Consider the following 15,351-nt stretch of genomic DNA (forward strand, 5'->3'; position numbering starts at 1 on the left):
CTCGGTGTCCATCGAAAGATGAATGGATAAAGATGTGGTCTATGTATACAATGGAATATTACTCAGCCATTAGAAATGACAAATACCCACCATTTGCTTCAACGTGGATGGAACTGGAAGGTATTATGCTGAGTGAAGTAAGTCAATTGGAGAAGGACAAACATTGTATGTTCTCATTCATTTTGGGAATATAAATAATAGTGAAAGGGAATATGAGGGAAGGGAGAAGAAATGTGTGGGAAATATCAGAAAGGGAGACAGAACATAAAGACTCCTAACTCTGGGAAATGAACTAGGGGTGATGGAAGGGGAGGAGGGCGGGGGGTGGGGGTGAATGGGTGACGGGCACTGAGGGGGGCACTTGACGGGATGAGCACTGGGTGTTATTCTGTATGTTGGTAAATTGAACACCAATAAAAAATAAATTTATTATTAAAAAAAAGATAAACGACATAGGACTAAGGCAGCTAATTATAACAAACTGTCTCACAATAGCAACAATGGTCTACTGTTTATAGGATATACCAGTAAGCTTCCCTCCCCCATCCACAACCTAATTTGTTCTGTTCCTTTATACTATAAGTCTCTCCCAAAGGAGTACCCATCCCTAATAATTTCAGATTCTGAAAAAAAAAAAAAATTAGATCTGGTTCTTCAGTTAGAGTCCTTATTTGAACCAGTTAGGAAAATTTTCTATATACAATATACCAATAAACTTCCTTTTTACCAAATAAACTTTATACTGTTCCAGATGATCTTTCCTTTTGGCCTTAACAAACATTTCTATTCAATTTAACTATAGGAAGCTCAAATTTCTTCTACAGATGATACTGCAAGTCAATTTCCTTTTGAATTCTGCTTAAGTACTCAATACCTGCTGCACTCTTTCTCTGGCCCCTATTCTGTCCTTAGTTTCTCAAAAAGAAATCTATTTGGTAGTAATTTTCTCTAAAATGTAGTCATTCATGTACTGTCTGAACTAACATTTACTATGCTTCTTTAATATAGCTCAGTTTTTAAAGACAAATAGAATTTCTAAAAGAAAATTTGTCACTACCATAATCAGAAAACCAATTTTTCCTAATACATTTTGCAGTAAATTCCCAACAACCCAACCAGCACTTAATCAACCTCAACTTGTCAAATCAATCAAAGCTCTCCATTACCTCTCGAAAAATAAACTTCTTTTCCCAGCATACTAGTAAATCTTCCCAACAGCAGACTACTCTTGTCAGCAGTGAACTTCTGCTCTCCCAAGTTGATTTGTAGCCCAAAGGCAAGACTTAACTATACTGTAAACAGAAAGATTTGGGGTCCCCGAAAAAAGAAAGACAAGAGGGATGCCTGGGTGGCTTAGCGGTTGAGTGTCTGTCTTCGGCTTGGGGCATGATCCCGGAGTCCCAGGATCGAGTCCACATCGGGCTCCCTATGAGGAGCCTGCTTCTCCCTCTGTCTACATCTTTGCCTTCTGTCTCTCTCATGAATAAATAAAAATCTTAAAAAAAAAAAAAAAAAAAAAGGAGACACGACACAGCTTTTATGACATAAAATAAGTCATTTTAGGTCCCCAGCTATTTTCATATTTTCCCTGATCAATGCTCCATTGGCTCTATTAGCCTAACTACATTTCTTACAAAGCTTCCTAGGAAGTGTCAGAATTACAAAGAAAATACAAAAATGTAGTTAAGGGTAACTAAAGAAATGCAAAAACTAAGTCTCTTAGAGGCCAGTAAATAGGCTAACTATAACAGAAACAATAAATCAGCGGTGAAACTCCTGTGCTGCTTCAAAAGTAAACAAGGCCCTGTATTTCTTATCCAAGATAAGGAGCTCAAGACTCCATCCAGTTTATACCGTTAAGAGTTTGCCCAAAACCTCTTCCCCTGACAGGGTTTGCCTCATTATGATGTTAAAGTCTAAACCCTGGGAGGGGCACAAGCTTCATAACATAGCACACATGTACAGGCATGTTTCCTAAGCATGTCTGCACAAACATACATCACATGCCTTTACATGTGATGGACAGAGGTCCCCTTTCTGAATATTCATCCTAAACCCTAAATAAAAAGAACCTGCTCATCCATACTCAGGGACACATGGCTTTGGAAGTTATTCCCCATGATCTCCTTACTGCAGTAAATATGTTCCATTTTATGATTCCATCTGAAATCTCTATCTGTAACCCACCAAGGATTGAACTCATGTTAGTTCAGTTATAGTATTTGTTCCTAGTACATATAAGAATTAACTTGGAATAATCACCATAGACTAACACATTTTGAGCACAAAAACTGTTTTCTTAGGGGCACCTGGGTGGCTCAGTTGGTTAAGCATCCAACTCTTTGATTTCACCTTGGGTCATGATCTCAGGGTCATGAGATCAAGCCCCACATGACACTCTAAGCTCAGCTTGAGATCTTCTCCCTCCAATCTCTGCCCCTCACCCTGCTCGCACTTGCTCTTTGCTTTTACTTTTTTAAAGATTTTATTTATTTATTCATGAGAGACACAGAGAAAGAGGCAGAGACACAGGTAAAAGAAGAAGCAGGCTCCTCGCGGGAACTTGATCCCAGGACCCCGGGATCACACCCTGAGCCAAAGGCTCAACCACTGAGCCACCCAAGCATCTCCATGCCCACTCTTTAAAATAAATAGAATCTTAAAAAAAAAAAAAAAAAAAAAAAGAACCTTTTCTTAGAGAGGACTACACTGCATTTTTTTAAAGGTCAGTATTTACAATGACAAAATTATAGCCTTTAATATAAATGAAAGAATTGAAAGCAGGTACTCAAATGAACACCTGAACACCAATGTTCACATCATTATTCACAGTAACCAAAAGATGGAAACCACCCAAACACCCATTGACAGATAAATAGATAAAATATGGTATATACATACAATGGAGTATTGTTTAGCCTTAAAAAGGAAGGAAAACTTGGAAGTAACCAAGAGGATCTTCAGTAAGTAGGTGAGTGGATACATAAACTGTGACACATAAACTGTGATACATAAACTGTTCCATACAATGGAACTTAACACTTAAAAAAAGTCATGAAAAAAACATGGGAAAGGGAAGGATGAATAGGAGAAAACAGGATTTTTAGGGGAGTGAAACTATCCTATATAATATAATAATGGTACATAGATGTCATCATATGTTTGTCAAAACTCCGAATTTGTAATACCACCAGTGAACTCTAACATAAACTATAGATTTAGGATGAAAATGATGTGTCAGTGTAGGTTCATAAACTGTAAATGTTTAACTCTGGTGCAGGATGCTGACAGTGAGGAAAGCTATGGATTTCTACAAGCAGGAGTACATGACAATTCTGTATTTTCTGCTCAATTTTACTATCAAACTAAAACTGCTCTAAAAACATAAAATCTATTTTCAAAAAAGGGAAAAAATGCTGCTACACGCTACAATATGAATGAACCTTGAAGACATTTTCCAAAGTGAAATTAAGCCAAACACAAAAGGAAAAATATGTTATGGTTCTTATACGAGGTACCTAGAAGAGTCAAATTAATAGAGACAAAAGTGTAATACTGGTTCCAGGATGCCTGGGTGGCCCAGCAGTTGGGCACCTGCCTTTGGCTTGTGATCCAGGATCCAGTCCCACATCGGGCTCCCTGGAGGGAGCCTGCTTCTCCCTCTGCCTAGTCTCTGCCTCTCTCTCTCTCTCTCTCTCTCTCAGTCTGTCTCTCTCATGAATAAACAAATAAATCTTAAAAAAAAAAAAAAAAAAAATACTGGTTCCCAGGCGCTGGTGGTAAGGGACCATTACTGTTTCATGGGTACAGACTTCTGGTTTGGGAAGATGAAAAATGTTCTGGAAACGGATGGTGGTGATGGTTGCATAGCAATGTAAATATACTTAATACACTTAAAATGATTTAAAAGGTCAAATTTCATGTTAGATATATTCTACAACAATAAAAGTAATATCCTTCGTAATTCTGTATTTTAACTGAAGATGAAAAATTTTAGACATTAAATCAAAAATTAAGTGGGGTTACAGGAGTAAATGTGAAGACCACTGGGTGAAGCCAATGTTGCCTTCCACATGTTATCTGCTAAATATTCAATGCAGCACCTTATGGATGTAAGAGAGCAGCCCAGAGTCTCTAAAAAAAAAAAAAAAAAAAAAATGAATCCCTGGGGAATCTTCTGAGGAATAAGCTAGTTACACTACCAATCTATTTTTGCTAAAAATTCCACAACTGCAAAGTCAGCTGGGAAGACAGCAGAATAGGCAGACCCCAAGCTCACTTCCTCCCAGGGATACAACTAGAAAACACCCATAGCCATGTATTACCCAGGAAACCACCTGAAGACTGGCAGGACAAATTCCACAACTAAAATCAAGGAAGGGACATTAAAGAAGACGGGAAAGGTGAAGACACATGGCTGTTTGACACAATGGAGAGGGAGCTCGTGGCATGGAGAAGGGTAGAAAATACTTTCACACTGGGAAGTCCATGAACAGGGAGGATGGAATATTTGCCTTTGAAAGTGAGAAGGGCTGAATTTTTTGAGTTCTCAAAAACCAGCAGGACTTAAAGCCTAGAATTTTAAAACTCTGTGAGAGCCCAGAAGGCATTAGGAAACAGAGTTCCATGATAAGAGATAACAAGAGGAATAGCCCCAAAGATATAGTGCAGAACCAGCACATGGAAAACTCTAGGGGCAAACAGGAGGGAGGGTGATTTGCTCATTTCAGAGCATGGCCAAGAGAGGCTGGGATCACAGGTAGACTATAGGAACAAAGGACACGGCAGGCGCCATTTCCCTTCCCACCCCCCAGCAAAAACACCTGCTACCTGCAACAGGCCACCTGTGGTAACCAGTGTGGTGCCAACACTCCCAACTAGCTTCTACCAAGCTTTCTCACATTCCACTCCCTACCACACCCCTCCCCCACCTTCAGCAGATATGCCCTTCCCAGTTACACTGAGTCTCAGCACTGCAGGCCCCTCCCTGAGAAGCCCAGGAGAAACCCTACAATGCCATATTTCCTGACACCCACATTTCAGGACCTCAGTTTTGGCTGTGGCAGACTTTCACAAGCAGACTACCAACACATCTTGTTAGAATGTGCCTCACCCTTGCTGAGAGACCAAAGTGAAACAAACATAAATAATACGCCTTATAGAGAATTTAAAATAATGATTATGAAGATCCTGGACTGGAGAAAAGAGTGGAGGATATCAAAGAGATGATTAACACAGAGATAAAGAATCAATCAGAGATCAAGAACACAGTAAATGAAATTTAAAATACTCTTAATGGAATAAATAGCAGGCTAGAGGAAGCAGAAGAAGTGAATTAACAATCTGGAAGGTAGAGTAATGGAGAGTAACAAACCGAGCAAAGGAAAGAAAATTATGCAAATTGAGAAAAGTCTTAGGCAACCCAGTGACTTCATCAAACATAATAACACTTGCATTATAGGGATCAAAAAAGAGAGAGATAAAGAACATTTATTTGAAGAAATAATAACTGGGGCACCTGGGTGGCTCAGTGGTTGAGCATCTGCCTTTGGCTCAGGTGGTGACCCCAGGGTCCTGAGATGGAGCTCCACATGGGCTCTCTGCAGGGAGCCTACTTCTCCCTCTGCCTATGTCTCTGCCTCTCTTTCTGTCTTCCATGAATAAATAAATAAAACCTTTATTAAAAAAAAAAAAAAGACAGAAGAAAGAATAACTGAAAACATCTCTCATCTGGGGAAGGAAACCAAGATCCAGACCAGGAACCACAGAGATTACCCCCTCACCAAATTCAATCCAAGGCTATCTACACCAAGATACACAGTAATTAAAATGGCAAAAACTAGCAATAAAGACAAAATTTTAAAAATAGCAAGAGAAAAAAAGACAGTAACACACAAGAGACATAAGGCTATCAGTGAATTTTTCAGCAGAAACTGTGCAGGCCAGAAGGGAATGGGGCAGGATACATTCAAAGTGCTGAAAGAGAAAAATCTGCAGCCAATACAACAACCAGCAAGGCTATCATTCAGAATAGAAGACATAAAAGAGTTTCCCAGTAAACAAAAATTAAAGTAGTTCATAATTACTAACCAGTCCAAAAGAAATATTAAGGGGGAAGGACGCCTGGGTGGCTCAACAGCTGAGCGTCTGCCTTCGGATCAGGGCATGATCCCAGGGTCCCAGGATCCAGTCCCACATCAGGCTCCCTGTGTGGAGCCTGCTTCTCCCTCTGCCTATGTCTCTGCCTCTCTGTGTGTCTCTTGTTAAAATGTGCCTCTTCAAAAATAAAAATATAAAGTAAAACAAAGATCGTAACAGGAGACAAAGAAGGGCGCTATAATTAAAGGGGACAATCCAACAAGAGGATGTAACAGTTGTAAATATCTATGCACCCAATATGGAAGCACCCAAATACATAAATCAGTTAATGATAAACATAAAAGGAATAATCGATACTAATACAATAACAATAAGAGACTTTAACACCCCATTCACATCAATGGACAGATCATCCAAACAGAAAAATCAACAAGGACAAAGTAACTTTGAATGAAACTCTGGACCAGATAGTTTAACAGACATATTCAGAACATTCCATCCTAAAACATCAAAATATACATTATCTTCAATGCACACAGAACATTTTCCAGAATAGATCATATATTAGACCATAAAACGAGTCTCAACAAACTCAAAAAAACCCAAGTCATACCATGCATCTTTTCTGACCACAATGCTATGAAACCAGAAATCAGTCACAAAAAAAAAATCTGAAAAGAACACACATACATGGAAGTTAAATAACATGCTAGTAAACAATGGGTCAACCAAGAAATCAAAGACATCAAAAATTACATGAAAATGAAAACACAAAGGTTCAAAATCTTTGGGATGCATCAAACAGTGGTATTAAGAAGACAGTTTATAGAAACACAGGCCCACCTCAAGAAGAAAAATCTAATATAAACAGCCTAACTTTATACTTAAAGAAGCCAGAGAAAGAACAATCAAAACCCAAAACCAGCAAAAAGAAAGAAATAATAAAGATTAGAGCAGGGACACCTGGGTGGCTCAGTTGGTTAAGTATCTGCCTCTGGCTCGGGTCATGATTCCAGGGCACTGGGATGGAGCCCAGTGTGGGGCTCCCTTCTCAGCGGGGACCCTGCTTCTGTTTCTCCCTATGCCTCAGCCTCTGCCCCTCCCTCCTCGTGTGCTCACTCTGTCTTAAATAAATGAATAATCTTTTAAAAAAATAAACATTAGAGCAGATATGAATGGCATAGAAATTTTTAAAAAAAAACAGATCAATGAAACCAGGAAATAATTCTTTGGGGGGAAAAAAAAATCAACAAAACTGAAAAACTTCCAGCAAGACTCATCAAAAAAAAAAAAAAAAAGAGAGAGAGAGAGCGAGCGTGTGCAGACCCAAATAAAATTACTAATGAAAAAGGAGAAACAGCAACCAACACCACAAAAATACAATTATAGGGGTGCTTGGGTGGCTCAGTTGGTTGAGCATCTAGCTCTTTGATTTCAGGTTGGGTCATGGTCTCGGGGTCGTGGAATTGGGATCTGTGTTGGACTCTGTCTGCACTGAGTGTGGAGTCTGCTTTGGATTCTCTCTCCTTCTCCCTCCACCCCTCTCCACCCTATGTGTACTCCCTCCCCTCTCTAATGAAAAGAAAGGGAAAGGGAAGGAAGGGATACAAACAATTGTAGCAAAGTATTATGAAAACGTATATACCAACAAGTTGAACAACTTGGAAGAAATGGATAAATTCCTAAAAACATATAACCTACCAAAACTAATGCTGGAAGAAATAGAAAATCTGATCAGACCAATCACCAGCAATGAAATTGAAACAGTAATCAAAAAAAATCTCTCAACAAAGGTCCAAGACCAGGCAGCTTCACAAGCAAATTCTAGCAAACATTTAAAGAAGAGTTAATATTCCTTCTCAAACTATTTCCAAAAATACAAAAGGAAAAGGAAAGAAAACTTCCAAATTCATTCCATGAAGACAGTATCACCCTGACACCAAAATCAAAGATACCACCAAAAGAAGAGAACTACAAGCCGATATATCTCTTGTAAATACAGACGCAAATATCCTCAACAAAATATTAGCAAACCAAATCCAACAATGTATTAGAAAAAAAAATCATATACTACAATCAAGTGAGATTTATTCCCAGGATGCAATGGTTGGTTTAATATTCACAAAAGAAGGGGCACCTGTTGAGCCCAGTTGGTAGAGTGTGCGACTCTTGACCCTGGAGTCATGAGTTTAAGCCCAACATTGGGTGTGGAGTCTACTTTAAAAAAGTAAAATACTAAAAATACATATTTACAAAACAATGTGATATATCACACATCAATTAGAGAAAGGATAAAAAAAAACACATATGATCATTTCAACAGATGCAAAAAAGCATTTGACAAAATACAAGATCCATTCACGATAAAAACCCTCAACAAAGCAGGTCTACAAGAAACACAACTCAACATAATAAAGGCCTTATGTGAAAAATCTACACCCAACATCCTATCAATGGTGAAAAACTGTAACCTTTTCCATTAAGGTCAAAAACAAAACATGGCTGCCCTCTATCACCCCTTTATTCAACATAGCAATGGAAGTCCTAGCCACAGCAATTAGCCAACATAAAGAAATAAAAGGCATTCAAATTGGTAAGGAAGAACAAAAACTCTATTTGCAAATGACCTATTACATTTAGAAAATCCTCAAGACTTCATCAAAAAGCTACTAAAACTGATACATGAATTCAGTAACATCACAAAATACAAAATCAATGCATAGAACTCTGTTGCATTCTTATACACTAATTATGAAACAAGCAGAAAGTAAAATTAAGAAAACAATCTCATTTATAATTGCACCAAACAATAAAGTATCTAGAAGTGAAACACTTGTACTTTGAAAACTTTAAAATCAGATGAAAGAAATTCAAGACAACACACAAAAAAAATGGAAAGACATCCCATGCCCATGGGTTGGAAGAATAAATAGTTAAAATGTCTATACTACACAAAGCAATCTACAGATTTAATGCAACCCCTATCAAAATATCAACAGTATTTTTCACAGAACTGGAACTATCCTAAAATTTGTATGGAATCACAAAAGACCTAGAACAGCCAGAGCAATCTTGAAAAAAAAAAAAAAAAAAAAACAAACCTAGAGGTATCCCAATTCCAGTTATATTCCAAAGCAGTAGTACAACAGTATGGTACTGGCATAAAAATAGACACAGAGATCAATGGAACTGAACAGAAAATCCAGAAATAAACTCACAATTATATGGTCAATTAATCCTTGATAAAGGAGGAAGGAATATACAATGGGAACGAGTCTCTTCAACAAATGGTGTTGGAGGGATGCCTGGGTGGCTCAGCAGTTTAGCGTCGCCTTCAGCCCAGGGCCTGATCCTGGAGAACTGGGATCGAGTCCCGTAGCAGGCTCCATGCAGGGACTGCCTCTGCCTGTCTGTCTGTTTCTTTCTCTCTCATGAATAAATAAATAAATCTTAAAAAAAAAAAATGGTGTTGGAAAAACTGCAGAGCTGCATGCAAAAGAATGAAACTGGACCACTTTTTCACACCATACACAAAAATAAACTCAAAATGGATTGAAGGCCTAAACGTGAGACCGGAAACCATAAAAATCCTTGAAGAGAGCACAGGCAGTAACCTGACATTGGCTGTACCAACATTTTTCTAGATAGGTCTCCTGAAGCAAAGGAAATAAAAGTAAACTACATGGAGACTACATCAAAATAAAGCTTCTGAACAGAAAACACAACAATTTACAAAATTAAAAAGCAACCTACAGAATGGGAGAAGATATCTGCAAGTGACATATCCAATAAAGAGTCACTATCCAAAATATATAAAGAACTGATACAATCAATACCTAAAAAATAAATAATCCAATTAAAAATGCAAAACATGAACAAACATTTCTCCAAAGACATTAGATGGCCAACACACACAAAAAGATGCTCAACATCACTCATCATTAGAGAAATCCCAGTCAACACGACAATGAAATATCACTTCACCCCTGTCAGAATGGCTAAAATCAAAAACACAAGAAAGAAGCACTGGTGAGGATGTAGAGAAAAAGGAGTACTCATTTATTATTGGTAGGAATGCAAATTGGTGTAACCACTATGGAAAATAATATGGAGGTTGCTGAAAAAATGAAAACTAGAACCTCCCTGTGATCTAGGAATCACACTTCTGGGTATTTACACCAAAAATACAGAAACACTAATTCAGAGATACACGCACCCCATATTTACTGCACCATTATTTACAATAGCCAAACTGTGGAAGCAATCCAACTATCCACTGATAAATGAAAGGATAAAGTGCTTTTCAGAAGGCACTTAACTACAGGCCCACCTCAAGAAGAAAATGTTATTTGATAACTTGTTTTTACATTTATTTGCACTCACTTGAGGTAAATATTTTAAAATTTCCAAGCTTACAATTTTAAACTCCATCTTTTCATCTGCAAGCCTTTGTTTTAGAAAACTATTTTTCTCCAATTATTCCTTTTCCTGATATTAGTTTCACTGCCAGTTTTCTCACATATAAATGATACAACTAGATGACCTTTAAGATGATCTCAGAGATTACCTAGTACCTCTCCCAAATAAATGACCCACCTCAACAAATTTTATTAAATTTATATTTATATAATTTGATACCTGATGCTCACTTTATATAAAATATCCATTATATATTTTTAATTAAAATAAATAAAAATGAGTCTCAAAGCTTAAAGTGACTTGTTCAAGATCAGCCATACTATTGCTACTTTAATTTCTATTTCACAAAATTTAGATATGAACCCCTCACAGTGTAGAAAGTTCCACTTTAAGGCTAAATATTTTTAATAATTTCAGGCTAAAAAAATAAATCCAGTCTATACAGTGGAAAGAATCACAATACCTTTTATTTGTCTCTTTCCTTTTGTGCTTGGTTATTTCTTTTAAGGCATATGGAAAGTGACTCATAAAATGGTGTTTGAAATCAATAAGATAATTCTTTCGAAGCCACGACTCCTATTAAAATAAGCAAAGATTAGAAAATCTACACAAAACATTTAAAATAACCAAATTTAAGCAGAAATTTGACTACTTGTTAATCTTCAACTATAAATTTACCATTATACATCTTTTGCTCATGATAGCAGATGTAAATTTTAAAATCAGAATAAAATATTAGGGCATCCAATTCTTACCCACAGATCTTTTCAGTGCTTAATAGTTACCTTTACTTGCCTTTTATCTACTGATTAAGAAAAAACAGAAAAAGTAAATAAGATATAAGAAAATTCTTAAATTCAACCACTAGTACAGTTATCTGTAAAATATATCAGAAGATCTTCTACCTAATGTTCTGTTTATACAATAATTCTACTTTCCAGCAATTCTATTATTTCCAATTAAAGGTATTTAACACTGTCACAAAGCAATGCACTTCTCTTTAATTCTTACAGTACTCATGAATCTGTCTTTCCTATTTAAAACTCTAATTCCAGATTACAACACTCTTATTTCCTCCTATCCAGAGAACCAACCATTCCACTTTGCCAGGGATTGAACGGTTTCTTGAGATGTGGGATTTGAGGTGTTTAAAATAACGGGTCATCCAAGAGCACCTTAGGATCTTTAACTGGATTCTTCTCTTTGTGCTAATCTATAATTTACTTAACATGTCCTCTTGGACTTCTAACAGGCATCTTAAATTTAACATGAATAGAGACACTTGGGTGGTACAGTCAGTTAAGTGCCTGACTCTTGGTTTCGGCTTAGGTCGTGATCTCAAGCATCATGAGACTAAATGACCCCACATCGCGTTCTGCACTCAACAGAGAGTCTGCTTGGGTTTCTCTCTCCCTCTACTGCTCCTCACCCTCACCCCTTATGTGTGTGCATGTGCACATGTGTGCTCTCTCTAATAAATAAATCTTAAAAAAAAAATAAGTTAACATGAATAAATTAAACTCTCCTCACTAGCAGTCACACTGTCATTTGGACCTTAACACAGGCATCAACCATCCTTGCTGCTTTTTCCTTCACTATGCACATCAGTAGTCCCACTGGCTTTATCAGAATCCAATTACTTCTCATAGCTTCAACCATTAGTTATCATTCTACTCCAATCAACCATTCATACCTAGATTACTGCAATAGCCTCCTAATTGGTCTCCCCACTTTCCTCTTGCCCTCCTCAAAAGTCAATTCTCTACAGAGCAGCCAGAGTGATCTTTTAAAATATAAACCGTGCTTCATAATAATACAGAAAGGAAAAAAGGGATTAAAGGTGTATATAGGGCAGGACCAGTCATTCATGGAATAGATTGCGTGAGTTTGGGCTCCACTGTTTTGCAAGAGCTGGATACCGACTACAGGGAAATTCACTTGTGTCCCATTTGCAAATTCAACATATTAAAATTAAATAAATATAATTCAAATCATGCTACTTCCCTGCTGAAAATCCTCCACTGTCCTTTCACCACACTCAGGTTAAAATCCAAACTTATTACCATGGACCATGGGGTCCCAAATATCTGGCCAGTGTCACCTTTTCTGACTCATCTTCTATCATTCTCCTAGTACCTTATTTGCCCAGGTTTCCTGCCATTCCTCAAAAATGTCAAATCTGTTCTCACTTCAGGGGCTTTACACCTGCTATTCCCTCTGCCTGGAAGGTTCTTCCTACGGGTCTTTTACAAGACTTGCTCCTTTAACTTCAGTGCCATTCAAGTCATGAAAGCACTTCCAGACCAGTTATTTAAAATAGCTCCCGCTCATTCTGTTCCAGCACTTTTCTCTCTTTACCCTGCTTTACTTTCATCTTTCTTCTTAGTACTGGCATTATGTATTTGCTTACATCCATCAACCCCACCAGAAGGTTAAGTACTATTAAGGGCAAGCAACCCGGTAATGATGGATGAAATTGTTCTTCATCTGTGTTGTCTAATACAGCAGCCACTAGCTACATGCACCTACTGAGCACCTGAAATGTGGCTAGTATGACTAAGGAACTGAATTTTTTTTTAAAGGAACTGAATTTTAATTAACTTAAGTAGCTCCTATAAAGCATCTATAGATGCTCAACAAATCCTATATTGCATCTGACTATTCTTCACAAATTCTTTATTATTTTTTTTAAAGATTCATTTATTTATTCATGAGAGACACAGCGAGAGAGAGAAGCAGAGGGAGAAGCAGGCTCCATGCAAGGAGCCCGATGTGGGATTCGATCCTGGAACTCCAGGATCATGCCCTGGGCTGAAGGCAGGCACTTAACCGCTGAGCCACCCAGGGATTCCCATCTTCACAAATTCTAATCTTCACGGAAAAAAGACATCAGCAATGAAAGACACAAACTAAAAGTAGCATTAAAAAATAAAGTTAAGCTCCAACAAAATTTCTATAGTAATTATAATATTGACCCAGAGCTTATTAATACAGGATCCCAAAATCCAAAGTAAATTAAAAAGTTAATGTTAAATTGTATTTCACTTTTAAAACTAGCTATACTTTAAGGATACACATGGCATATCAGAAATAAGCAACCTCAGTAAGGACGAGTACTCAACCACCACAAATAAAATTTAATGTACCCTGAGATTTCAAAGCAAAGATCAGAGAGTTCAGATTTCTAAAAAGTTTTTTTTTTTTTAATATTTTATTTATTTATTTATTCATGAGAAAGAGGCAGAGACACAGACAAAGGGAGAAGCAGGCTCCATGCAGGGACTCTGATGTGGAACTTGATGGGGGGGGAGGGGAATCACATTCTGGACTGAAGGCGGTGCTAAACCGCTGAGCCACCCAGGCTGCCCTCTAAAAAGGTTTTTTAAAAAATACTTGCATAAAAATGAAGTTCCTCAACTATGCAGCAAATAAAGACATTAAGCAAAACCTAAAAGCAAAGTTATCCTAAGACTGCACCTAATCTAGATGCCAATTTACCAACAAAATACCTATACCTTTTCTGAGAGAAGAGTTTGAATCCAGCTTGTAGAACACAGTAGCATTTAAGGCCAACGAATGCCATTTCATCCCTCCTTTAAAGTTTGAGCTGTTACAAACCACCCAATACCTTAACTACTAAGCTATAACTGAAGGTCAGCGAGAGAGGGGAACAGTGAGAATGTTAATAAAAAATAAATTAATGCATTTTAATTTCACCTTGTACAACTCATATACATATTCATATTTTGTCTCTAAAATAATGGATCTTCCCTTATTCAGTTATTACAGTTCAACATAACACATTTGCCAAGGTAAATAAGAGAATTCTACCAGTGCATGTTCTTAAATACTGTTTCTATTTGAACTAAATTTCCTTCAGTTTATTTGAATTTTAAACAGTAGCCCAATTTAGTATTCTATGTTGCCTTCAATGGTCTATGCAAAACAGTCTTCTGAACTTTATGTCCTGCTTTAATGAACTGCTAATAAATAACAGTCGTATTAGATTAGCACAGAATAGTTCTAAAGCCTACAACTTTAAATATCCATAAAATTAAGGCAGTAGGGATCCCTGGGTGGCTCAGTGGTTGAGCGCCGGCCTTCTGCCCAGGGCGTGATCCTGGAGTCTCAGGATCGAGTCCCATGTCGGGCTTCCTGCATGGAGCCTGCTTCTCTCTCTGCCTGTCTCTGCCTCTGTTTGTGTGTGTGTGTGTGTGTGTGTGTGTCTCATGAATAAATAAAATCTAAAAAAAAAAAAAAATTAAGGCAGTACTTAGGTCCTTTGACAATGTTATCTGAATGTTAGTGAATGATATAAAACTAACACAATGGGGATCCCTGGGTGGCGCAGCGGTTTGGCGCCTGCCTTTGGCCCAGGACGCGATCCTGGAGACCCGGGATTGAATCCCACTTCGGGCTCCCGGTGCATGGAGCCTGCTTCTCCCTCTGCCTATGTCTCTGCCTCTCTCTCTCTGTGTGACTATCATAAATAAATAAATTAATTAAAAAAAAAAAAAAAAAAAAAACACAATGAATTTGCATTTGGTCCTACCATTCTATCAAGTTACAAGTACTATTACTAAAGGAATAACAATACTTAATCAGTGACTATATGTCATCAAACACCAAAAATGCCCAGAATCTTTACTTCTTAGCCTTCTAAAACTGAAGGAAAGACTAGTACTTAAGATTTATATTGATATCATTACTTTTACTTTCTATCACAGGTTCAGATAAACCCATTCAAGAGTGCAAATAACATACAATTCTCTAAAAAGCTGTATGCATTATTACTGTCACCTGTCTACATCACAGACTGCCATAAAGACAGTA

General features: G+C 37.4%; 1 protein-coding gene across 3 annotated transcripts in view; it reads right to left on the minus strand.

Moving 5' to 3' along the window:
• The window catches only part of TEX10 (testis expressed 10), a 63,694-nt gene that overhangs the window by 37,803 nt on the left and 10,540 nt on the right, over positions 1–15,351 (minus strand). For all 3 annotated transcript variants that reach the window (XM_077912691.1, XM_077912692.1, XM_077912693.1), the window contains exon 5: positions 10,982–11,094. In XM_077912691.1, coding sequence (XP_077768817.1) covers positions 10,982–11,094 — 113 coding nt within the window. The remainder of the gene's footprint in view (positions 1–10,981; positions 11,095–15,351) is intronic.

Source organism: Canis aureus, chromosome 10 (assembly GCF_053574225.1).
Source record: "Canis aureus isolate CA01 chromosome 10, VMU_Caureus_v.1.0, whole genome shotgun sequence".
Taxonomy (NCBI): domain Eukaryota; kingdom Metazoa; phylum Chordata; class Mammalia; order Carnivora; family Canidae; genus Canis; species Canis aureus.